This window comes from Callorhinus ursinus, unplaced genomic scaffold, assembly GCF_003265705.2.
Source record: "Callorhinus ursinus isolate GAN/ISIS: 27379988/994484 unplaced genomic scaffold, GSC_fseal_2.0 scaffold28, whole genome shotgun sequence".
In the NCBI taxonomy this organism is placed as follows: Eukaryota; Metazoa; Chordata; class Mammalia; order Carnivora; family Otariidae; genus Callorhinus; species Callorhinus ursinus.
The window spans coordinates 21,439,313-21,466,452 of NW_027397090.1; the positions used below are offsets into that span (position 1 = coordinate 21,439,313).

The 27,140-nt window shown below is 39.7% G+C and overlaps 1 protein-coding gene across 12 annotated transcripts in view; it reads left to right on the plus strand.

Moving 5' to 3' along the window:
• The window catches only part of ZNF484 (zinc finger protein 484), a 46,606-nt gene that overhangs the window by 7,604 nt on the left and 11,862 nt on the right, over positions 1-27,140 (plus strand). For 3 of the 12 annotated variants that reach the window (XM_025891740.2, XM_025891737.2, XM_025891739.2), the window contains exons 2-4: positions 6,160-6,204; positions 13,745-13,886; positions 14,172-14,264. In XM_025891740.2, coding sequence (XP_025747525.1) covers positions 6,190-6,204; positions 13,745-13,886; positions 14,172-14,264 — 250 coding nt within the window. In that variant the 5' untranslated portion in view covers positions 6,160-6,189. Of the gene's footprint in view, positions 1-2,344; positions 2,901-6,159; positions 6,205-13,744; positions 13,887-14,171; positions 14,265-27,140 lie in introns of those variants that run through there. The other 9 variants (XM_025891799.2, XM_025891738.2, XM_025891741.2 and 6 more) reach the window with 4 other exon arrangements.

A 27,140-nucleotide genomic window follows, 5' to 3' on the forward strand; every position in this document is an offset into this window, starting at 1 on the left:
GGGGTCTGACGGTGGATCCTCGGTGGAGGGTCGGCGTCTGTGGGGTCAGTACGGGTGGTTAACTGTGGAGACTGAATAATGGGGGATCTGAGGGGTGAGCGATGTTAAAGATTAATAAATATCCTCTTTTAGGCTTTTTGGTTTGTTCCTATTTATGATTTATTCATGCTATATTTTGCTAGAGATTTAAAAAGTGCGCCATGACGTTGCATATAAATCTTCATTTACCTTATTTTGATCTTTTACTTATCCAGATAGTCGCTACCTTGCTATTTGTAATATGTATATTCTTTCTCTTTTTTATTATCAGGCATCTCAAATTTTATTTTATGGACCATTTTAAAGTATTAGTTGTGTTTATAATCTCTACTTTTTTTTTTTTTTCCTTTTTAAAAGATTTATTTATTTGTTTTGGAGAGAGAGCATGTGCCCACATGAGGGGTGGGAGGGGCAGAGGGAAAGGAAGAGAATCTCAAGCTGACTCCTCATAGAGAGGCTCTGTCCCAGGACCCTGAGATCATGACACTGGCAGAAATCAGGAGTTCCACATTCAATTGACTGAGCCACTGAGGCACCCCATCTCTACTCTTTTTATATTAATTTTATCTCCCCCACTTTTTTTTAAGATACTTTCTCTTTTTTTCTCTTTTTGATGTAAATTGTTATTCTTTCCCTTATTTTCTCAGTTTTATACTGGATACCTATAGGGGTATAAAATTTCCTTTAAATACATCTTTATGTATGAAATGTATATTTTTTATATTCTTTTTTATTTTATTTTATTTTATTTTTAAAGATTTTATTTATTTATTTGACAGAGACACAGCGAGAGAGGAAACACAAGCAGGGGGAGTGGGAGAGGGAGAAGCAGGCTTCCAGCGGAGCAGGGAGGCTGATGCGGGGCTCGATCCCAGGACCCTGGGATCATGACCTGAGCTGAGGCAGATGCTTAACAACTGAGCCACCCAGGTGCCCCTATATTCTTTTTTAAAGATTTATTTGTTTTAGAGAGAGAAAGTGTGAGCAGGGAGAGGGGAGGAGGAAGGGGGGGGAGAGAAAGAAGCAGATTCCCTGCTGAGCGTGGGGCCCCATCGCACAACCCTGAGATCATGACCAGAGCCAAAATCAAAAGTCAGAGGCTTAACTGACTGAGCCATCCAGAGGGTTGGAACTTGAAACCCACCCCCTGACTGGAGGTTGAATCAATGGCCAATGGCCAGTTATTTAATTGATCATCTGTATGTAATAAAACTCCAAAAGGATGGAGTTTGGAGAGCTCCTGGATTGAACACATAAAGATGCTGGGAGAGTGGAGTACCCCTTCCCATATACCTTGCCCTATGCATCTCTTCCATCTGGTTGTTTCTGAGGTATATTCTTTTTTTTTTTTTTTTTAAGATTTTATTTATCTGTTTGAGAGAGAATGAGAGAGAGAGAGAGCACATGAGAGGGGATAGGATCAGAGGGACAAGCAGACTCCCTGCTGAGCAGGGAGACCGATGCAGGACTCGATCCTGGGACTCCAGGATCATGACCTGAGCCGAAGGCAGTCGCTTAGCCAACTGAGCCACCCAGGTGCCCCTGAGTTATATTCTTTTGTAATAAATTGTTAATCCAGTAAATCAAATGTTATCCTGAGTTCTGTGAGCTGCTCTAGCAAATTAATGGAATCCAAGCTGGGGTTGCTGGGAACCTCTGATTTACAGCCAGTTGATAAGGTACAATTAACAACCTGGACTTAATGATTGGCATCTGAAGCTGGAGTGGGGGCACTCTTGTGGGACTGAGCCCTCAACCTGTGTGATCTGATGCTAACTCCAAGTTGATGATGTCAGAATTGAGTTAAATTGTAAGACACTCAGCTGGTGTTGCAGAATTGCTTAGTGTGGGGATCCCTTTCCCTCCCCGCTTCCAACACATACACACACATTTTGGTGATCAGAAGTATTGAGAATAGAGGAAAAACACATACAAGGGCATGGGATTGATTGGTAGAGAGCCAGGACCATTGGGGTAGAGCTGTTGGAGGCTCTGTGATCAGGGACTGTAGAATGAGTGATTTGGGAACCAGTGATTCTAAGGTGTGAGTAATGACTCCAGGGGAAGGTCAGTGTGCAGCAGCTGACAGTGGAGCAGATTGAGGAGTGCAAGTGAGGAACACTATGTGATGATGAGCAGGCTGTGAAGTCAGATGATCTCTGGTACTGTAATTGCATTCTACATGGATTATTGATATTGCAGTAATAGCAATAGGTAATATTTAACGAGTGTTTATATGCCACACATGGGCTGAGTGCTTTTCTTTTTTTTTTTAAAGATTTTATTTATTTGAGAGAGAGAGTGAGAGAGAGAGAGCACATGAGAGGGGGGAGGGTCAGAAGGAGAAGCAGACTCCCCGCCGAGCAGGGAGCCCGACGCGGGACTCGATCCCGGGACTCCAGGATCATGACCTGAGCCGAAGGCAGTCGCTTAACCAACTGAGCCACCCAGGCGCCCTGGGCTGAGTGCTTTTCAAGTATTATGAGTTTGTTTATCTAAAAAGTATGAAGATGGGGAAATTGAGACTGAAGTGAGTTCTCCAAATTGTCACAGCTAGAAGATAAAAGAGCTGGGATTCAAAAATACATTGCTTCGGCTCTGTACTTTTTATTGTTCCCCTGTGTCTCCTGTTCCACACCGTAGGAGGCTCTTGGGAGTACAGCTGAGTGGCTGTCACCATGTGGCACTCTCTCTGAAGGATCGCTTTGTGTTTTCACAGAGCCTTGATGTCAGAGCACTTAGTGAGCCTTCAGAATCACTTTTTCATACTCCAGCCCACCTTAGCCCAATATTGCTGGCAGTCTTGGATGTCCACCCACCCTTGGGCTCCTAGGAAGATTGGAGTCCTAAGATACACAGAGGTGAGGCCCAGTGTGAACCCGACAGCCACGGAGAACTTGGCCACAGGACCCAGCTCGTACCTCTCTGGGAACGTGAGAGCTCCTGTGAAGGGGGAGGGAGCCTCACAAGCAGGACTGCGTTTAGAACTGGGCTTTGCTAAAACAAGACATGATCCTTTTGCAGTGTGGGCCGTGTATGGCTGATGTCATATGCTCCAAATCTGCTGTAGTGGGAGAGATTTTGTTTTTTAGAAGTATTTATTTATTTATGTATTTATTTGTTTATATTTTGAGAGAGAGCGTGCGCACGTGGATGGCAGGGGCAGAGAAGAGGTAGGGAGAGAGATTCTCATGCAGGCTCCATGCTCAGCATGTAGCCTGACACTGGGCTTGATCGCACAACCCTGAGATCATCACCTCAGCGAAAATCAAGAGTGGGGTGCTTAACCAGCTGAGCCACCCGGGCGCCTTGAGATTTTTTGTTTTGTTATAGAAAATTTTAAATGTACACAATTTTAAATGTACAGTAGGTAAAATATATAATGAACCCCAAATGCCCATATCACCCAGTCTCAGTAATTATCAACTATTTGCCAGTGTTGTTTCACGTGTTTCTTCCCACTTACTTTGTTTTGACCAGAATATATTTTTTAAAGATTTTATTTATTTATTTAAGAGTGAGAGAGAATGAGCAGTGGGGAGGGGTGGGGGGGGGAGAGAGAGAGAGAAGCAGACTCCCTGCTGAGCAGGAATCCTGACATGGGGCTCAATCCCAGGACCCTGAGATTGAAGGCAGACACTTAACCAACTGAGCCCCCCAGGACTCCCTTGACCATACTATTTTAAGATAAATCTCAGATACCATATCATTCCACAAATACTTCAGCATACAGGTCCTGATGTGGACTTTTTTTCTCACAGCCACCTAGCCATTACCAATCTAACAGAAGCTCCCCGATAGTAAGTAGCTCCCTCATCTGATACTCTGTAGTCAAGTTTATCTCATTTTCTAAAACATGACTTTGTTAACTTTTTACTATAAAAATTTCAAAAGTAGGAAAGCTGAGCAAGTAATATAATAAACCTCCCATATGCCCATTGGTCAGTGGGTGTCAGTGTGGTTATTCTAGTTACCAAGTCATGCCCAGTCATTTGTCATCTACACCTTCCTTTCCCATATTTTTTCTCTTCTGCTGGATTATTTTGAAGCAAATCTCATACATTGTGTCATTTCACCCATAAATATTTCAATATATAAACCTAAAAATAAATATTTTAAATAAAAATAACCACAGTGCTATTATTATACTTTTAAAAATTATAATATATTTAAAAATACCATTTCATGTAGATTGGATTGGTAGGTGGATTTAGAGGCTTGGCAGATTCAAGTTTCTTTTTTGTTATTCTGGGGCAAGACTACTTCCTAAGTGGTGGTGTGTACTTCCATCAGGCACACAATATCTGGTTATCTTTTTGTGTTGTGAATAGCTGTTGATTGTTTCCTAGATCCACTATTTCATTAAGGGTACAAGATGGACATTTTCACTTCTACCATTCCTTCATTTATTAGCTGGAATATTATAAATAGAGGAAGAGAGAAACTCCTGCATGAAGTGTTTGGTTGCCCTAGGGTACAGCTATATAGGAAAGACAGCAGAAGTGCTTTCTTTACAAGACAGAGTTTCCATTGAAGTTTCCCTTTTAAGACCTGTAAGCAAATGAATGGTTAAAGATGTGGTCCATATACACGATGGAATATTACTCAGTCGTCAGAAAGGATGAATACCCAACTTTTACATCAACATGGATGGGACTGGAGATTATACTAAGTGAAATAAGTCAAGCAGAGAAAGTCAGTTATCATATGGTTTCACTTATTTGTGGAACATAAGGAATACCATGGAGGACATTAGGAGAAGGAAGGGAAAAATGAAGGGAGGGACATCGGAGGGAGAGATGAACCATGACAGACTATGGACTCTGAGCTATTTGAACAGGGTTTTAGAGGGGAGTGGGGAGGGGGCATTGTGTAGCCCGGTGATGGGTATTAAGGAGGGCACGTACTGCATGGAGCACTGGGTGTTATACAAAAACAGTGGATTGTGGATCACCACATCAAAAACTAATGATGTATGGTGACTAACATAACAACAAAATTAAAAAAAAAAAAGAACTCTAAGCGAGGGAGAAAAGTGAAAAAGCTTCAGGCTCTCTCTTTGGTGTTTCCTGTGAATTTTCTCACTGGTTGAGATGGGCTAGTCACAGAAGCTCAGAGCAAACTCATTATATTCTTTAAAAACAGTTACTTTGTTTTTTACTAGCAAGTAAGAAGAATATAAAAATTACCTGTAATTTTACCATCACCCAAATAATACACCTGTTAACATGGTAGTATATTGGGGCGCCTGGGTGGCTCAGTCGGTTAAGCGTCTGCCTTCGGCTCAGGTCATGATCCCAGGGTCCTGGGATCAAGCCCCACATCGGGCTCCCTGCTCAGCGGGGAGCCTGCTTCTCCCTCTGCCTCTGCCTGCCTGCCTGCCTACTTGTGCTCTCTCTCTCTCTCTCTCAAATAGATAAATAAAATCTTAAAAACAAAAACAAAACATGGTAGTATATTTCCTTCCAGATAATTTTCTTTTTATGCATGAATGCACTCATAGATGTGTATATGCGTGTATGTGCGCATGTGCATGTACGCACATACTGTTCAGTGAAAATGGAATCACACTGTTTGGTACATGTTTTTATTTTTACATGTTAGTTTAACATATTTTTCTACTGTAATTTAATTTTATATAACTTTATGTTCTCAGGATGGCCTGTAAATTATTTAAGCAGTCTTGGGTTATCAAGGTATTCTAGCCTTTTCATTTTGTTATTAGCCATGCTGTGGTAAAACTCCTGCATTTAAATTTTGTGCAATACAGGATGGTTTTTTTTTTAATTTTTTTAAAGATTTATTTATTTGACAGAGAGAGACACAGCGAGAGAGGGGACACAAGCAGGGGGAGTGGGAGAGGGAGAAGCAGGCCTCCCGCGGAGCAGGGAGCCCGACGCAGGACTCGATCCCAGGACCCCGGGACCACGACCCGAGCCAAAGGCAGTCACCCAACCAACTGAGCCACCCAGGTGCCCCTGGGATGGTTTTTTTATGATACAGTTCTAGAAATAAGTTTTTGGGTCAGGTGCATGGATGCTAAATGATATATGTGTCCATGTGTGGGACTCTGGCACACTTCCTTCTCTCATCTGTCCCTCTGTCCATCTCATTTCTCAGATCTCTGCCTCTTTCCCAGAAGAGCCGGAAATGACCAAGTCCCTGGTAAGTTCTTACTTGTTTTTGCTCTATATTTGTTGCTTTATTTTCTAGTGGATTTTAGGAAGCATTTAATAATCCATAGAGTAAGATGGACAAGCATAAATAAATAAAAATTAAGATCAGGGGGAAAAAAAGAAGTGACTATTCACTCCACGTCAAGCTTGGAGTATAGATGTATGTGACTTGTGTGGTTTTACACAGCTATGAACTTTGAACTGTGAGATTGTCTCTGATTTCCCTGAAAGACCTAGCAGTAATAGAGATGAGATACTGATTTATATTGTTGATAAGTAATTTATTTCACCTGTAGTAAAGATATCCTGGTTCCTGTTGTTTGAGAAAAATTTGGATGGAGACAGAACAGTGTCTTCAACAACACTGTTAGTAGAAGTGCACTGATAGGTTTTCTATTGTTATAAAGCAGCGCTTCTCACACTTGCACATGACTTAAGATTCTGATTTAATAGGGTTGGGATTCCCACAGGATGTCATTTATGCTTGTCCAAGGACTACCTCATGAAGCAAAGTTTTGAGGTTTTACGATGAACTGGTATTTTGTCAGATGTTTTTTCTGTATCAGTTGATATGGTAATGGGATTTTACTTCTTTAGCCTATTGCTATGATGGATTATGATTGATTTTCTTTTTTTTTTTAAAGAATAAAATTTATTGTCTTTTCATGCAGCAGGAGGCCCTGCTGGGTCCTCAGACACCCCCTTCCCCCCACCTACAATTGATTGATTTTCACATCTTGAGCCAGCCTTGCAACCTTTGAATAAACCCCATTTAATTATGGCATATACTTCTTCCTATATATTTGTATTTGTTAATACTTTGTTAAGGATTTTTATAGCATATTTATGAGGGATACTGATCTATTTATTTTATTTTATTATTTCTTTGTATGGATGAAAGTTCCAACTCCCCTCCCGGCTTTTTCTCACACCACACCTTTGAAGTATGAAAAGGGCATCTCTGTTTAACTGGGCAAGAATGGGAGTCTAGGCTACTCATTGGGTCTTTGCTGATGGGTTTGGGGTCAGACCCCAAAACAAAAGGTTTTGTTTGTTTTTTTAATTTGTTGTGTCTGGCCGGAGTATGTTTCGCCTAAAAGTTTTCTGCCTTTCTGCCCTTTCTGCCTTTCTGCCCCTTAGCTAGAGAGAGCAGACTTTTCTTTGAGCTCCCTTTGTGTGCTCTTGTTGGTGATACTGGGTTGTAGGCTTTTCTAGCACCTGTCAAGGCTGTATGAAGCAGTCTTCGGGAACTCATGCTGTGTAGTTCCTTGGTTTCTGAGGTCCCTAGCCAGTCGACTTTTTTTCTTTAGCCTTATGGAGTCTTCTCATATTTGTTTTATGGATGATGTCTATGGTTTCTAGATGTACTTAGTAGGGTGAGAAGGGACAAGTGCATCTATTCCCATCTTTCCAGGAATGGAAGTCAGTTCACTGATTTTTTTTTTTTTTTGAGGAGGACTTATTTTATATTAAGCATATTCTTTCATTTTTTTTCAAATATATTTACCTCTTTGTTCTTTGCATTTTAACTTTTAAAAGTAAATATTTCATTTGGAATATCATGAAAGTTACACTTGTATTTACTCACATAGTTCTTTGAGGCTCCATAGAACTTTGCTTAGCTCTCAAATTCCAGCTCTTCAAAGGTAATCACTGTGAACTCAGTTGAACTGCTTGTTTTAGTATTGACTTTCATATGTCTAAGTAATGTTTATATTGGTGCCTCTTAGCTTTCAGCTTTAGGCAGTATCTACTGACTTAATACAATGGAAAATAAGGATTTAACTCTCTTTGAAACACTTTGGCCTTCAACACTCACATGCATATTTCTTATGTCTCCTTATGATAGGAATATTATAGTTTTGGGTAAATCAATAGGCTGTATTTATTATGAGGATTATTTTAATTATATTCACAGCTGAACCATTTACTTTACCTTTTGTGCACTACTTTTTGTTTTACCTGCAATCATTAATTGTTTGGTTTAATCATTTGTTTCATTTTCTGTGTGTGTGTGTGTGTGTGTGTGTGTACATTGTGATTATATAGCAGTTAATTCCATAAATTTTCCCAAGTATAGAAATATCTTTTCAGTATGTTAAAATATATTAGGTAATAAGAGTAATGGTAATCACAAGCCTTACTATAGTGCTTGCTATTTGCCAGGCACTGTGAGCACCCTCTCTATTAACTAATTTAATTACAACCCCTATGAGGTATCTATAATCATCCTCACCTTATACGGAGGAAGAAACAGATCCACAGAAAGGTAATTAACTTGCCCAAGACTGTACCACTAGTAAGTACTGAAGCCAGGTGTAAGCCCAGGTAATTTGGCTTTAGAATACAGGCTCTTAATTTCATCTCTAAAGAAACTTCCCTCATGGTCTTTGACCTGACCTGCTCGCAGTGTTCTCTGTTTGATACTCAGCTACTGACTTGGGGTCTCTTTGGCATAGTTCTAGAGATTCCTTTCATGTCCCTCAAGCGTTGGATCTCTTTGTTTTAGGCTCTTTCTTGATTTATGCTTTCATTTTTATTTTATTTTATTTTATTTTTTAAAGATTTTATTTATTTCACAGAGAGAGACACAACGAGAGAGGGAACACAAACGGGGAGTGGGAGAGGGAGAATCAGGAGTCCCACAGAGCAGGGAGCCCAATGCGGGCCTCTATCCCAGGACCCTGGGATCATGTCCTGAGCCGAAGGCAGATGCTTAATGACTGAGCCACCCAGGTGCCCCTTACGCTTTCATTTTTAGAACCTGTCATACAGTAGCTCTCTATAAAGTGTGTGTAGGAAGTGAATTTTTTGAGACCTTGCATATCTGGAAATGTCTTTATTTTCATAGCTTGGTTGGGTGTAAATTCTAGATTGTAAATAATTTTTACTTTTACCTTCTCATTTTCTCTTACTAGATATGGTAATAAGCCATTGTTTTTACTTTTACTATCTCATTTTCTCTTACTAGATATGGTAATAAGAATAATTGCCCCTAAGATGTCCACATCCGAATCCCTGGAAAGTGTGGATATTTTACCTCATGTGGCAGAAAGGACTTTGCAGATGTGGCTAAATTAAGGATCTTGAGGTAGGGAGATTACACTGGGTTATCTGGGTGGACCCAGTGTAATCACATGTGTCCTCATAAGTAAAAGAGGGAGGCAGGAGTCAGGGAGAGATTTGAAGATGCCATTCTGCTGGCTTTGAAGATAGAGGAAGGGGCCATGAGCTTCTAGAAGGTGTGTAGGTCAAGGAAATGAATTCTCCCTTTGAGCCTCCAGGAGGAATATAGCCCTGCTAACATCTTGATTTTAGCCCAGTAAATCCATGTTGAAAATCTGACCTTCAGAACCATAAGATAATAAATTTGTGTTGTTTTAACTTTGTGGTAAATTTGTTACAGCAGTGATAGGAAACCATTACAGATTTTGGTACCTGGAAGTGGGGTGCTACTGTAATAAATACCTAAAAATGTGGAAGTAGATTTGGAATTCAGTAGTGGGTCGAAACTGTAAGAATTTTGAAGAACAGAATAGCAAGAGCCTAGATTTCCTTGAACAGACTGGTAGTAGAAATATGGTTGTTAACCACTCTGCTAGAGGACTCACAAAGAGGTGAGGAGCGCAGTAGGAAAAATCTATGTTGTTTTAGGGAATACCTAAATTGTTATAAACAAAATCTTGATAGAAACGGTTTTTAAAGGTACTGCTCGTGATGACTGGAAGGAAATGAGGAGCGTGTTATTGGAAACCAGAGGAAAGGGTACCCTGTTGTGCAGTGGCAGAAAGCCTAGATGAAGTTTGTCCTGTAGTTATGTGGAAAACAGATTTGTCAGTGATGAACTTGGATTTTTCTCTGAGGAGATTTCCAAGCAAAGGGTTGAAGATGTAGCCAAGTTTCTTCTTCCTGATTATAGTGAAATGTAACAGTTGAGATGGATTGAGGGGATAGCTGTTAAGCAAAAAGGAACCACACTTGATGACTTGGGGAATTTTCAGGCTATCAAGGTTCCAAAAGATGCCAAAATTAGTTTCACTGTCAAGAAAGCTCTTGAGAGAAAGCCAAGGGTGTGGATAAATGTTTTGTGTATTTTTTTAGATTTTTAGGTAATTAGCAGGAGAAATAGGGTAGAATGCACGTACTCCATTTTTTAAGAAGTCTCAATCTTGGCTTATTTTTTTTATTGAAGTACAGTTGACACACAATATTACATTGGTTTCAGCTGTCCAACACAGTGATTCGACAAGTCTATACATTATGCTATGCTTACCACAAATGTAGCTACCATCTGTCACCATACAAAGCTGTCACGATACCACTGACTCTATTCCCTAGGCTGTACCTTGCGTCCTCATGACTTACTCATTCCGTAACTGGAAGTCTGTACCTCCCATCCCCTTCACTCATTCTACCCCTATCCCCTGGCAACCATCAGTTTGTTCTCTGTATTTATGGGTTTGTTTATACTTTGTTTTGTTTTTTAGATTGCACATGTAAGTGAAACTGTATGGTATTTGTCTTTCTCTGACTTGTTTCACTCAGCACAATACCCTGTAGGCCCATCCATGTTGTCGCAAAGGGCAAAATCTTACTCTTTTTTTATGTCTGAGTGATACTCAGTGATTTCACTGTATATACACATACCACATCTTCATTTAAAAAACCTTTTTCTTTTGGGCATCTGGGTGGCTCAGTTGTTAAGCGTCTGCCTTTGGCTCAGGTCACGATCCCAGGGTCCTGGGATCGAGCCCCGCATCGGGCTCCCTGCTCGGCGGGAAGCCTGCTTCTCCCTCTCCCACTCCCCCTGCTTGTGTTCCCTCTCTCGCTGTGTTTCTCTGTCAAATAAATAAAATCTTTTTAAATAAAGAGTCCTTTCTACACCACATATTTCATCCATTTAAAGTATACATTCAACATAATAAAATTTAAAAAAAAAGAAAAAAAGAAAGTATACATCCATTGGATTTTAGTATATTCACAGAGTTGTGTAACCAATATCAGTTTTAGAACATTTTCTTTTTTTTTTTTTAAAGATTTTATTTATTTATTTATTTGAGAGAGAGAGAATGAGAGATAGAGAGCTCGAGAGGGAAGAGGGTCACAGGGAGAAGCACACTTCCTGCTGAGCAGGGAGCCCGATGTGGGACTCGATCCCGGGACTCCAGGATCATGACCTGAGCCGAAGGCAGTCGCTTAACCAACTGAGCCACCCAGGCGCCCTAGAACATTTTCTTTAACTCTCTCCCTCCAAACTTACACCTTTTTGCTGTCACTCCCTAATCCTCCCATTCCTCCTAGCCCTTGGCAATCGGTAATCTTCTTTCTGTAACAATAAGTTCTCCTGTTCTGAACATTTCATAATAATGGAATCATTCAATATCTGGCCTTTTGTGACTGACTTCTTTTACACTAGCATAATGTTTTCAAGATTCATCCACTGTAGCATGTACCAGTACTTTATTCCTTTTTACGGCTGAATAACATACTACATGGATATAGCACATTTTTTTAAACCATTATTAGTTCACAGACATTTAGGTTGTTTCTATTTTTGAATATTAGAAATAATGCTACTATAAATGTGCAATTTTTATGTGGACAAATGTTTTCATTTCTTTTGTGAATATACCTAGAAGTGGACCTCTTGGGTCATATTGTAACTCTATGTTTAACTTTTTGCGGAATTGCCACTGTTTCACAAAGTGGCTGTAACATTCTCACCATCACATGAGGATTCCAGTTTTTCCATTTCCTCACTAATGTTTATTATTATCTTTTTTATTGAAGCCATCCTAGTGGGCATATTTCCCTGATGACAAATAATATTGAGCATCTTTTTTATTATAGTCATCTCAGTGAATTTGAAGGGGTATTTTCTTTTCTTTTTAAAGATTTTATTTATTTATTTGAGAGAGAGAGAGCGAGAGAGAGCACGAGCAGAGTGAAAGGCAGAGAGAGAAGCAGACTCCCCTCTGAGCAGGGAGCCCGATGCAGGACTCGATCCTGGGACTCCGAGATCATGCCTCGAGCTGAAGGCAGACGCCCAACTGACTGAGCCACCCAGGCACCCGAAGGGGTATTTTCTATGTGACCTTACGACTAAAGATATTGAGGATCTTTTCATGTGCTTTTGGCCATTTGTTTATCTTTGAAGAAATGTATATTCAGATCCTTTACCCATTTTAATTGATTATTTTTTATTCAGTTATAAGAGTTCTTTTTTTTTAAGATTTTATTTATTTATTTGACAGAGAGAGGCACAGCGAGAGAGGAAACACAAGCAGGGGGGAGTGGGAGAGGGAGAAGTAGGCTTCCCACCGAGCAGGGAGCCTGATATGGGGCTCAATCCCAGGACCCCGGGATCATGACCTGAGCCGAGCCACCCATGCACCCGAGTTATAAGAGTTCTTTATGTAGTCTAGGTACAAGTCCCTTATTGGACATATAATTTGCAAAAACTTTATCCCAGTTTTTGGGTTGTCTTTTCACTTTTTTTTAAAGATTTTATTTATTTATTTGTCAGAGAGAGAGCAAGAGCGCACAAGTGGGGGGGGGGCAATGAGCAGAGGGAGAAGCTGGCTCCCCACTGAGCAAGGAGCCCAGTGTGGGACTTCATCCCAGGACCCTGGGATCATGACCTGAGCTGAAGGCAGACGCTTAACTGACTGAGCCACCCAGGCTTCCATCTTTTCACTTTTTTGATGATATCCTCCTAAGCACAATTAAGTCCCGTTTATCTGTTTTTTTTCTTTAGTTGCTTGTGCTTTTGATGTTATGTCTAAGGAATCATTGCCAAATCCAGTGTCACAAAGATTTACCTTTTAGTTAAATGTAAATTTGGCTAAATATAAGAACATTGGGCCTTTGATCCACTTTGAGCTAATTTTTTTATATGTTATGAAGTAGGGGTTCAGCTTTATCCCTTTACCTGTGGATATCTACTTGTCCCAGCACTATTTGTTGAAAAACTTTTTTTTCCATTTTAAATTGTTTTGACACCTGTGTTGAATATTAATTGACTATAAATATGAGGGTTTATTTCTGGATTCTCAGTTACATTCCATTGACCTATATGTCTCTCTTTATCCTAGTACCACACTGTTTTGGGGGGTAAAAAAGCCTTTTTTTAATCATCTTTTTAAAAGAAAGAATGGACTTATTCAGTGGATTGGTAAGTGCAAAATGAATGGCAGAATATAGTTTATTTTTTACGTGAAGTGTTGCTGACATGGCATAGAAAAGAATGCACAAATCGTATGTTTACAGTTTTATGAATTTAGACAGCTTATTTCTTTGAAACTAGTATACCAATAAAAATAAGACCGAAACTACACAGAATATCATCAGTAGCATAGAAAGAATGGCATGATATTTTTAATAAGATTTATTTTTTCCTTCAAAATAATAATATAAGATATTGGTGTTTGGTGAGAGCCTTATATGTTGTAGCATATTAAAAATTATTAAAAGTAAGTTCCTAAATATCTTGTTCCCATTCTTCAATCCTCATCCTTCACATTGAATAGGAATGTGTTTTTCAGGGGTCAGTGTCATTCAAGGATGTAACAGTAGACTTCAGCAGGGATGAGTGGCAACAATTGGACCTTGCTCAGAAAAGCCTGTACAGGGATGTAATGCTGGAAAACTATTTCAACTTGATCTCAGTGGGTAAGCACAGCTCCACTGGGGGTAAGACTGTACCTGTTTGAGTATATTTTCATTCTCAGTGGAATTTTTGAAATCTGGGGGATTTCTGAGGTATGTGGGAGTTCTAAAGACTGCAGGACATCTGAAGTGTGTACTACTTTTGTCCTTATTTTGTTCCATGTTATTCATTATCCCTTTGGGGTATTATGAATATACTTCTCTCTGCATGAACTTTTCTGGAAAGTAAATGGAATGCTTCATTGAATGGCCTCTGAAACCAAGTCTTCTATCATTTCCTGTTAATAGGGTGTCAAGTGCCCAAACCAGAAGTCATCTTCAGTTTGGAGCAAGAAGAGCCATGTCTGCTGGATGGTGAAATCTCAAGCCACAGCTGTCTCGGTGAGTAGAGAATAAGGGCATGGGAGACAGCATGAGTGAACTGGAGTTGTACTGGCAGAGGCTGGCAGCTGTGAAATGCTGTTAATATGACACTTCTGTAATACTCTGCACTTCTGGAACTGCATGGGTGGAGTTGGTATAGTCTCCTTGGACACCTGAAAGCCATCTTCACTGAAGGCCTCAGTATCTTTGTCTTTGCTCGACTTTCTAGGTGGGAATGTGCTATAATTACTGGTACTTTGGATCTAGGATCCTGCTTTATGGTTTTTCTCCCTTTCTCTAGCATTTTTATTCTTTCTACCTCCATCACATCACGGTCTTAAATCCTTTTCTTACACATTCAGAAACTCATTGATTTAGCTTTTTAAAAAAAATTACTGTGGGACACATTGTTGAGGGTTTCTTTTCATTTTCTCTCTTTCCCCTTAGTGCTTCAGAATTGTCATTTAGAGATGGCCTTCCTTTATTATGTCCCATGCCTTTCCTTCAGCCGTCAACTCTGAGGGTACCATCACTACATTTGGGGGACAGCTTTTTGCTCTATATGACAGAAGTAGTTATGTTTCCTGACATTTTCTTTTTACTTGGCTAGTGTAACACAACACTGACTTGATCTTTCTAACTAATTTACTTATTTTGACATTTTACAAAAAGTTTTTGTACTTTGTTTACAGGAAATTGAGTTAATTATATTCCTTAGTTGTTAATTAATATCATTATCAATATGTTTACCCTGTGCCCCAATTTTATTTTTTTAGATCTCTCTTTTAATTCTCACTCATATTTATTTTTATCCTTAGAGGTAACTGCTCTAATGTAGTTGATATGTTTGCTATCTGTCCTTGAATTTGTAGGGTATTTGTAAAATTTAAATTGTTGGCATTTTTAATTTGTAGAAATGGCATGGTGCTATTACTCAGTTTCTTGTTTTTTTCTCTTAGCACTAAATTGGTTCATGTTGCAATGTGGTTTTCTAGAAAAGTTCATTGCTTCTAACTGATGCATAGCATTCCATACTGTGGATATATACCACATTTTACTTGTCCAGCTTCCCACTACTACAATTAATACTGTAGGAAATTTCTTCATGAACTATTCTTGGGGGATGCGAGTTTCTTGGGGAAGAGTAATGGGATCGCCTTATCATTGGGTTATAATATTCTGTTTGATGAAGTATGACCACATTATTTTCTACAATCCCAAGTGTACAAAGATATCAGTTTCTCTACAGCCCTGCCCCTATTTCTAATAATTTCTAATAATTTGGCCAATCCAATGGATTATAACTTCTAATTACTACTTTAATTTGTGCTTCTCTAATAAAATATTTTGAACATCTCATCATGTATCTTGTAATAGATTCTGACTTCATTACTCTTCCCAGTTTTATTGAGAAATAACTGACATATATCAGTGTATAAATTTAAGTCATACAACATGATGGTTTGATTTGTATATACTGTGAAATGATTACCACCATAAGTTCAGATAAAATCCATCTTCTCATACGGATACGATTAAAAAAAAAAGAGAGAGAGGAGAAAAGGGAAAATTGTTTTTTCTTTGTGATGAAAACTCAGGATCTACTCCATTGACAACTTTTCTATATACCGTACAGCAGTGTTAGCTCTAGTCACCATGCTGTGCTTCACATTCCTAGCACTTACAGCTGGAAGTTTGTATCTTGACCACATTCTTCTGGTTCCTCTCTCCAACCCTCTGCCTCTGGTGACCACAAGTCTGACCCTCTGCCTCTGGTAACCACAAGTCTGATCTCCTTTTCTATGAATTTGTTTTTGTTTTTTTTTCTTTTAGATTCCACATGTAAGTGAGATTATGTAGTACTTGTCTTTCTCTGACTTATCTCACTTAGAATTATGCTTTCATGGTCCCATCCATGTTGTTGCAAATGGTAGGATTTCCTCATTTTTTATGGCTAAATAATATTCCATTGTATATATACGCTACAACTTTATCCTTTCATTCACTGATGGACACTTAGGTTGTTTGCATGTCTTGACTATTATAAATATTACTACAATGACTCTGGGATTGCAGATATCTTTTCGTATTAGTGTTTTTGTTTGCTTTGGATATATTCCCAGAAGTGGAATTGCTGGATCATATGGTAGTTCTCTTTTTAATTTTGATGATCCTCTATACTGTTTTCCATAGTGGCTACTCCAGTTTACAATTCCACCAAAGGTACATGAGGATTCCCTTTTCTCCACATCCATGCCAGCATTTGCTATCTCTTGTCTTTTTGATGATGGAAATTTCTAACAGGCATGAGATGATGTCTCTTTGTGATTTTAATTCACATTCCTCTGATGATGATGATTGAGCATCTTTTCATATACCAGTCAGCCTTTCATGTATCTACTTTGGAGAATATCCATTCAGGTCCTTTGCCCATTTATTTTCTGATTTAGATAATATATTTTTTTTAAGTTTGTATTTAAATTCCAGTAGTTAACACATAGTGTCTTATTAGTTTCAATATATTGATTCAACATTTACATACAACACCTGGTGCTCACCACAGGAGCACTCCTTAATCTCCAGCACCTATTTCCCTATCCACTCACCCACCTCCCTTCTGATAACCACCAGTGTGTTCTCTACAGTTTTTTTTTTTTTTTTTTAAGATTTTATTTATTTGAGGGGCGCCTGGGTGGCTCAGTTGTTAAGCGTCTGCCTTCGGCTCAGGTCATGATCCCAGGGTCCTGGGATCGAGCCCCGCATCAGGCTCCCTGCTCGGCGGGAAGCCTGCTTCTCCCTCTCCCACTTCCCCTGCTTGTGTTCCCTCTCTCGCTGTGTCTCTGTCAAACAAATAAAATCTTTAAAAAAAAAAAAAGATTTTATTTGTTTGAGAGAGAGAGAGGGCATGCATGAGAGAGCATGAGCAGGAGGAAGCGGCAGGGGGGAGGGAGATGCAGACTGCCTGCTGAGCAGGGAGCCTGATGCAGGACTCAATCCCAGGACCCTGGGATCACAACCCAAGCTGAAGGCAGATGCTTAAACGACTGAGGCACCCCAGGCACCCAGTGTGTTCTCTATAGTTAAGAATCTGTTTCTTGGTTTGCCTTTCTCTCTTTTTTTCCCTCCTTGGCTCATTTGTTTCTTAAATTCCACATATGAGTGAAATCATATGGTATTTGTCTTTCTCTGACTGATTTATACTATCTCCATACAGGTCGTTGCAAATGCCTTTGCCCATCCCCCACCCCCAGTTTCTATTTAAATACCAATTAGCTTATATACAATGTAACATTAATTTCAGGTGTATAGTATAGTGATTCAACACTTCCATACAAGTTCCCTCCTTAATCCCCATCACACATCAGACCCATCCCCTCACCCACCTCCCATCCAGTAACCATCTGTACGTTCTTTATAGTTAAGAGTTTGTTTCTTGGTTTGCCTCTCTTTTTTTCTCTTCTATGTTCATTTGTTTTATTTCTTAAATTCCACATACAAATGGAATTATATGGTATTTGTCTTTCTCTGATTGATTTATTTCACTTAGCATAATACTCTCTAGCTCCATCCATGTCATCGCAAATGGTAAGATTTCATTCTTTTTATGGCTGAGTAATACTCCATTATATACACCCCATATCTTTTCTTCTTCTTCTTTTTTAAATTTTTTATTGTTATGTTAATCACCATATATTACATCATTTGTTTTGGTGTAGTGTTCCATGATTCATTGTTTGTTCATAACACCCAGTGCTCCATGCAGAATGTGCCCTCTTTAATACCCATCACCAGGCTAACCCATCCCCCTACCCTCCTCCCCTCTAGAACCCTCAGTTTATTTTTCAGAGTCCATCATCTCTCCTGGTTCGTCTCCCCCTCTCACTTACTCCCCTTCATTCTTCCTCTCCTGCTATCTTCTTCTTTTTCTTTTTTCTTAAAATATGTTGCGTTATTTGTTTCAGAAGTACAGATCTGTGATTCAACAGTCTTGCACAATTCACAGCGCTCACCGTAGCACATACCCTCCCCAATGTCTATCACCCAGCCACCCCATCCCTCCCACCCACAACCACTCCAGTAACACTCAGTTTATTCCTGAGATTAAGAATTCCTCATATCAGTGAGGTCATATGATACATGTCTTTCTCTGATTGACTTATTTCACTAAGCATAACACCCTCCAGTTCCATCCACGTCGTTGCAAATGGCAAGATCTCCTTCCTTTTGATGGCTGCATAATATTCCATTGTGTATATAGACCACATCTTCTTTATCCATTCATCTGTCGATGGACATCTTGGCTCTTTCCACAGTTTGGCTATTGTGGACATTGCTGCTATAAACATTGGGGTGCACGTATCCCTTCGGGTCCCTACATTTGTATCTTTGGGGTAAATACCCAGTAGTGCAATTGCTGGATCGAATGGTAGCTCTAATTTCAACTGTTTGAGGAACCTCCATACTGTTTTCCAGAGTGGTTGCACCAGCTTGCATTCCCACCAACAGTGTAGGAGGGTTCCCCTTTCTCCACATCCCCGCCAACATCTGTCGTTCCCTGACTTGTTAATTTTAGCCATTCTGACTGGTGTGAGGTGGTATCATTGAGCTTTTGATTTGGATTTCCCTGATGCCGAGCGATGTTGAGCACTTTTTCATGTGCCTGTTGGCCATTTGGATGTCTTCTTTGGAAAAATGTCTGTTCGTGTTTTCTGCCCATTTCTTGATTGGATTATTTGTTCTTTGGGTGTTGAGTTTGATAAGTTCTTTATAGATTTTGGATACTAGCCCTTTATCTGATATGTCATTTGCAAATATTTTCTCCCATTCTGTCAGTTGTCTTTTGGTTTTGTGGACTGTTTCTTTTGCTATGCAAAAGCTTTTTATCTTGATGAAATCCCAATAGTTCATTTTTGCCCTGGCTTCCCGTGCCTTTGGCGATGTTTCTAGGAAGAAGTTGCTGCGGCTGAGGTCGAAGAGGTTGCTACCTGTGTTCTCCTTTAGGATTTGGATGGACTCCTGTCTCACGTTTAGGTCTTTCAACCATTTGGAGTCTATTTTTGTGTGTGGTGTAAGGAAATGGTCCAGTTTCATTCTTCTGCATGTGGCTGTCCAATTTTCCCAACACCATTTGTTGAAGAGACTGTCTTTTTTCCATTGGACATTCTTTCCTGCTTTGTCAAAAATAAGTTGACCATAGAGTTGAGGGTCCATTTCTGGGCTCTCAATTCTGTTCCATTGATCTATCTGTCTGTTTTTGTGCCAGTACCATACTGTCTCAATGATGACAGCTTTGTAATAGAGCTGGAAGTCCAGAATTGTGATGCCGCCGGCTTTGCTTTTCTTTTTCAGTATTCCTCTGGCTATTCGGGGTCTCTTCTGGTTCCATACAAATTTTAGGATTATTTGTTCCATTTCTTTGAAAAAAGTGGATGGTATTTTGATGGGGATTGCATTGAATTTGTAGATTGCTCTAGGGAGCATTGACATCTTCACCATGTTGGTTCTCCCAATCCATGAGCATGGAACGTTTTTCCATTTCTTTGTGTCTTCTTCAATTTCTTTCCTGAGTATTTTATAGTTTTCTGAGTACAGATCCTTTGCCTCTTTGGTTAGATTTATTCCTAGGTATCTTACGGTTTTGGGTGCAATTGTGAATGGGATCGACTCCTTGATTTGTCTCTCTTCTGTCTTGTTGTTGGTGTATAGGAATGCCACTGATTTCTGTGCATTGATTTTATAGCCTGCTACTTGACTGAATTCCTGTATGAGTTCTAGCAGTTTTGGGGTGGAGTCTTTTGGGTTTTCCACATAAAGTATCATATCATCTGCAAAGAGTGAGAGTTTGACTTCCTCTTTGCTGATTTGGATGCCTTTGATTTCTTTTTGTTGTCTGATTGCTGTGGCTAGGGCTTCCAATACTATGTTGAATAGCAGTGGTGAGAGTGGACATCCCTGCCGCGTTCCTGACCTTAGGGGAAAAGCTCTCAGCTTTTTCCCATTGAGAATGATATTCGCTGTAGGTTTTTCGTAGATGGCTTTTATGATATTGAGGTATGTACCCTCTATCCCTATACTCTGAAGAGTTTTGATCAAGAAAGGATGCTGTACTTTGTCAAATGCTTTTTCTGCATCTATTGAGAGGATCATATAATTCTTGTTCTTTCTTTTGTTAATGTATTGTATCACGTTGATTGATTTGCGGATGTTGAACCAGCCTTGCAGCCCAGGGATAAATCCCACTTGGTCGTGGTGAATAATCCTTTTAATGTACTGTTGAATCCTATTGGCTAGTATTTTGGTGAGAATTTTTGCATCCATGTTCATCAAGGATATTGGTCTGTAGTTCTCCTTTTTGATGGGGTCTTTGTCTGGCTTTGGGATCAAGGTAATGGTGGCCTCATAAAATGAATTTGGAAGTTTTCCTTCCATTTCTATTTTTTGGAACAGTTTCAGGAGAATAGATATTAATTCTTCTTTAAATGTCTGATAGAATTCCCCTGGGAAGCCATCTGGCCCTGGGCTTTTGTTTCTTGGGAGATTTTTGATGACTGCTTCAATTTCCTTAGTGGTTATAGTCTGTTCAGGTTTTCTATTTCTTCCTGGTTCAGTTTTGGTAGTTGATACATCTCTAGGAATGCACCCATTTCTTCCAGATTATCTAATTTGCTGGCATAGAGTTGCTCATAATATGTTCTTATAATTGTTTGTATTTCTTTGGTGTTGGTTGTGATCTCTCCTCTTTCATTCATGATTTTGTTGATTTGGGTCATTTCTCTTTTCTTTTTGATCAGTCTGGCCAGGGGTTTATCAATCTTGTTAATTCTTTCAAAGAACCAGCTCCTAGTTTCGTTGATCTGTTCTACTGTTCTTTTGGTTTCTAGTTCATTGATTTCTGCTCTGATCTTTATTATTTCTCTTCTCCTGCTGGGTTTAGGCTTTATTTGCTGTTCTTTCTCCAGCTCCTTTAGGTGTAGGGTTAGGTTGTGTATTTGAGACCTTTCTTGTTTCTTGAGAAAGGCTTGTATTGCTATATTCTTTCCTCTCAGGATTGCCTTTGCTGTATCCCAAAGATTTTGGACAGTTGTGTTTTCATTTTCATTGGTTTCCATGAATTTTTTTAATTCTTCTTTAATTTCCTGGTTGACCCATTCATTCTTTAGTAGGATGCTCTTTAGCCTCCATGTATTTGAGTTCTTTCCGACTTTCCTCTTCTGATTGAGTTCTAGTTTCAAAGCATTGTGGTCTGAAAATATGCAGGGAATGATCCCAGTCTTTTGGTACTGGTTGAGACCTGATTTGTGACCTAGGATGTGATCAATTCTGGAGAATGTTCCATGGGCACTAGAGAAGAATGTGTATTCCATTGCTTTGGGATGGAATGTTCTGAATATGTCTGTGAAGTCCATTTGGTCCAGTGTGTCATTTAAAGTCTTTATTTCCTTGTTGATCTTTTGCTTAGAGGATCTGTCCATTTCAGTCAGGGGGGTGTTAAAGTCCCCCACTATTATTGTATTGTTGTCAATGTGTTTCTTTGCTTTTGTTATTAATTGCCTTATATAATTGGCTGCTCCCATGTTCGGGGCATAGATATTTACAATTGTTAGATCTTCTTGTTGGATAGACCCTTTAAGTAGGATATAGTGTCCTTCCTCATCTCTTATTACAGTCTTTGTTTTAAAATCTAGTTTGTCTGATACAAGGATTGCCACCCCAGCTTTCTTTTGGTGTCCATTAGCATGGTAAATGGTTTTCCACCCCCTCACTTTCAATCTGGGGGTGTCTTTGGGTCTAAAATGAGTCTCTTGCAGACAGCATATGGATGGGTCTTGTTTTTTAATCCAATCTGATAGCCTGATAGCCTGTGTCTTTTGATTGGGGCATTGAGCCATTTACATTCAGGGTAACTATTGAAAGGTATGAATTTAGTGCCATTGTATTGCCTGTAAGGTGACTGTTACTGTATGTTGTCTGTGTTCCTTTCTGATCTTTGCTGCTTTTAGGCTTTCTCTTTGCTTAGAGGACCTCTTTCAATATTATTGGAGGGCTGGTTTCATGTTTGCAAATTCCTTTAGTTTTTGTTTGTTCTGGAAGCTTTTTACCTCTCCTTCTATTTTCAATGACAGCCTAGCTGGATATAGTATTCTTGGCTGCATATTTTTCTCGTTTAGTGCTCTGAAGATATCTTGCCAGTCCTTTCTGTTCTGCCAGGTCTCTGTGGATAGGTCTGTTGCCAATCTAATATTTTTACCATTGTAGGTTACAGATCTCTGCTCCCGAGCTGCTTTCAGGATTTTCTCTTTGTCTCTGAGACTCGTAAGTTTTACTATTAGATGTCGGGGTGTTGACCTATTTTTATTGATTTTGAGAGGGGTTCTCTGTGCCTCCTGGATTTTGATGCCTGTTTCCTTCCTCACATTAGGGAAGTTCTCTGCTATTATTTGCTCCAATATACCTTCTGCCCCTCTCTCTCTTTCTTCTTCTGGGATCCCAATTATTCTAATGTTGTTTCGTCTTATCGTATCACTTATCTCTCGAATTCTGCCCTCGTGATCCTGTAGTTGTTTCGCCCTCTTTTTCTCAGCCTCTTTATTTTCCATCATTTGGTCTTCTATATCACTGATTCTCTCTTCTGCCTCATTTATCCTAGCAGTTAGTGCCCCCATTTTTGATTGCACCTCATCAATAGCCTTTTTGATTTCGACTTGGTTAGATTTTAGTTCTTTTATTTCTCCAGAAAGGGTTTCTCTAATAACTTCCACGCTTTTTTCAAGCCCAGCTAGTATCTTTAAAGTCATGATTCTGAACTCTAGGTCCAACATCGTACTAATGTCCGTATTGAGTAGGTCCCTGGCTGACGGTACTACCTCTTGTTCTTTTTGCTGAGGTGATTTTTTTCGTCTTGTCATTTTGTCCAGAGGAGAATAGATGAATGAGAGAACAAAATGCTAACAGGTTTACAACGTCCCCAGCAAATATACTGCATACAAATCAGAAAAGACCTGAAACCAGGGGAAAAGAAAGGGAAAGAAAGAAAAACGAAAGAGAAAAAAAAAAAAAAAGAAAAAAAGATAAAAACAAAAACAGAACAATACAAAAAAAGCAGAATGTGATCAAATATGATCAGGCTAGTGCATAGATCAGTGCCACACAGTAGATTTTGGGCGTATTTTGGTCTGTTAGAAAAAAGTGCCTCCTAAAATTTTAAAGGAAGAAAGACATATATATACAAAATAAGGGTTGATACAATGAAGGGATAGAAGATGACTGTAAAGATGAAAATTATAAAAGATTTTATAAAAGGACTTGATAAGATAAGAAGTTGTTTGAAAAAAGAAAGAAGATTTAAAAAAAAAAAAGAAAAAAGGGAGAGAATGTGATCAGGCAGGAGACTAGAACAGAGCCATACACTAGTGATTTAGGGTATATTTTGATCTGTTAGAAGAGACTGTATCTCAAAATTTTAGAGAGAAAACAACTTACATATATATGCCAAAAATAAGGGTAACTACTATGAAGGGATAAAATATGACTCTAAAAATGAAAAATAAAAAAAATTTTTTTTTTAAAAAGATTGATAAGATGTTGGTTGAAAAAGGGAAAAAGAAAAAAAAACAGTTAACAAAAATTAACTTTGATGCACTAATAAATCATGGTAAAAAAAAGCCATGAATTCTATGTGCAGTATTCCCCTAGCGCTGGAGTTCTCCCGTTCTCCTTGATCGGTAAACTTGGTCTTGGCTTGCTGGCTGTTCGGGCTGATCTTCTGGGGGAGGGGCCTGTTGCTGTGGTTCCCAAATGTCTTTGCCAGAGGCTGAATTGCCTCGCCCTTTCCGGTCCGGGCTAAGCAAGCTGCTCGGGTTTGATCTCAGGAGCTTTTGTTCCCTGCAAGCTCTCGGTACAGCCTTGGAGGACCAGGGCAAAAATGGCCTCCCGATCTCCACCCGGAGGAGCTGAGAACTCGGGACCCCGCTCCTCAGTGCGCCCCACAGAGAAAAGGAGTCACTCCCTTGTCCCCAGTCTCCGGCCGCTCTCCGTGCTCACCCGGCCTGTGACCGAAAGTTGCTATCTCTGGCACCCGACCCCGTGTGGAGTCTCCAAACCCAGCAGATCCCTGCGGTGCGCTCCCGCGCCGCTCCTCCCCGGGAAGGAAGGGGAGTCTCCCCGGATCTGCCGACTGTTGGGTCCCTGATGCAGGAGCAGTGGCCCGACTGGGCCGCGGATCACAGTTTATGGCCACCCCGAGCTGAGAGCCTGCGCCTCGGCTCCGTCTCTGCAGCCGGCTTTCCCGCTCCGATCCCTGGGAGCTCTGGCGCACTCAGGCTCCCCCGGTCTTTCTGTGACCCCAAGGGTCCTGAGACCACACTGTCCCGGGAGGATTCCACTCCCCGCTTAGCCACTGCAGCGACGTCCCTCAGCGGAGCCGACTTCTAAAAGGTCCGATTTTGTGCTCCGCGGCTCTAGCACTTGCCAGAAGCGGCCGACGGAGGCCCCTCCCCCACCGTCTATCCTCCCAAATATCGCCTCGGATTCACTTCTCCGCACGTCCTACCTTCCAGTAAGTGGTCGCTTCTCTGTTCAGAGAGTTGTTGCTACTCTCCTGTTCGGTCTCCTGTTGAGTTCGTAGGTGTTCAGAATGGTTTGATCCCTATTCAGCTGACTTCCTGAGACCAGAGGAAATCCAGGTCTCCTGCTCCTCCGCCATCTTGCTTCCCCCCTCTTCTTTTCTTCTTTATCCATTCATCAGTCGATGGACATTTGGGCTTTTTCCATACTTTGGCTGTTGTTGACAATTTTTGTATCCTTTGGGTAAATACCTAGTAGTGTAATTGCTGGATCATAAGGTAGTTTCATTTTCACCATTTTGAGGAACCTCCATACTGTTTTCCACAATGGCTACACCACTTTGCATTCCCACCAACAATGTAACAGGGTTACCCTTTCTCCACATCCTCCCCAACACCTGCCCTTCCTTGTGTTGTTGATTTTAGCTATTCTGACTGGTGTGAGGTATGATATCTCATTGTAGGTTTGATTTGTATTTCCCTGATAATGAGTGATGTTGAGCATCTTTTCATGTGTCTTTTAGCCATCTATAATTCTTCTTTGGAAAAATGTCTATTCATGTCTTCTGCCCCTTTTTTTCCCCACTGGATTATTTGGTTTTTGGGTGTTAAGTTTTATAAGTTCTTTATATATTTTGGATACTAACCCTTTATCAGTTATGTCAATTGTAAATATCTTCTCCCATTCCATAGGTTCCCTTTTAGTTTTGTTGATTGTTTCCTACACTGTGCAGAAGCTTTTTATTTTGATTAAGTCTCAATAGTTTATTTTGCTTTTGTTTCCCTTGCCTCAAGAAACTTATCTAGTAAGAAATTGTTATGGCCTATGTCAGAGAGGTAGGATTTTGATGGTTTCCTGTCTCACATTTAGCTCTTTAATCCGTTTTTAATTTATTTTTATGTATGGTATAAGTAAGTGGTCCAGTTTCATTCTTTTGCATGTTGCTGTCCAGTTTTCCCAACCCCATTTGTTGAAGAGACTTTTTTCCATTGGATATTCTTTTCTGCTTTGTCAAAGATTAATTGACCATATATTTGTGGGTTCATTCCTGGGTTTTCTGTTCTGTTCCGTTGATCTGTGTCTGTTTCTGTGCCAGTACAATACTGTCTTGATCACTACAGCTTTGTAATATTACTTGAAGTCCAGAATTGTGATGACTTTTAGCTTTGCTTTTCTTTTTCAAGATTGCTTTGGCTATTCAGGGTCTTTTGTAGTTTCATACAAATTTTAGGATTGTTCTAGCTCTGTGAAAAATGCTGTTGGTATTTTGATAGGGATTGCATTAAATGTCTAGATTGCTTTGGGTAGTATAGACATTTAACAGTATTTGTTTTTCCAGTCCATGATCATGGAATGTCTTTCCATTTCTTGGTGTCATCTTCAATTTTTTCATCAGCATTTTATAGTTTTCAGAGTACAGATCTTCTACCTCTTTGGTTAGGTTTATTCCTAGGTATCTTATTATTTGGGGTATAATTATAAATGGGATCGATTCCTTGATTCTCTTTCTGCTGCTTCATTATGGGTGTATAGAAATGCAACAGTTTTCTGAATGTTGATTTTGTATCCTGTGACTTTACTAAATGCATGTACCAGTTCTAGCAATTTTGGGTGGAGTCTTTTAGGTTTTCTATATAGAGTATCATGTCATCTACAAATTGTGAAAGTTTGACTTCTTCCTTGCCAATATGGATGCCTTTTATTTCTTTTTGTTGTCTGATTGCTGTGGCTAGGACTTCCAGTGCTATGTTAAATAACAGTGGTGAGAGTGGTCATCCCTGTCTTGTTCCTGACCATAGAGGAAAATCTCTCGGTTGTTCCCCATTGAGGATGCTATTAGCTGTGGGTTCTTCATATATAGCCTTTATTATGTTGAGGTATGTTCCCTTTATCCCTACTTTGTTGAGGGTTTTTATCATGAATGGTTTTATTGAGAATTTTTGCGTCCATGTTCATCAGGGATATTGGCCTATAGTTCTCTTCTTAATGGAGTCTTTGGTTTTGGTATCAGGGTAATACTGGCCTCATAGAATGAATTTGGAAGTTTTCCTTCCTTTTCTATTTTTTGGAATAGTTTGGGAAGAATAGGTATTAACTCTTCTTTAAATGGTAGAATTCAGCTGTGAAGCTACCTGGTTCTGGACTTTTCTTGTCAGGAGATTTTTGACTACTGATTCAATTTCTTTCCTGGTTATCAGTCTGTTCAAATTTTCTATTTCTTCCTGTTTCAGTTTTTGTAGTTTATATGTGTCTAGGAATTTATCCATTTCTTCCAGGTTGTCCAATTTGTTGGCATATAGTTTTTCATGATACTCTCTTAAAATTGTATTT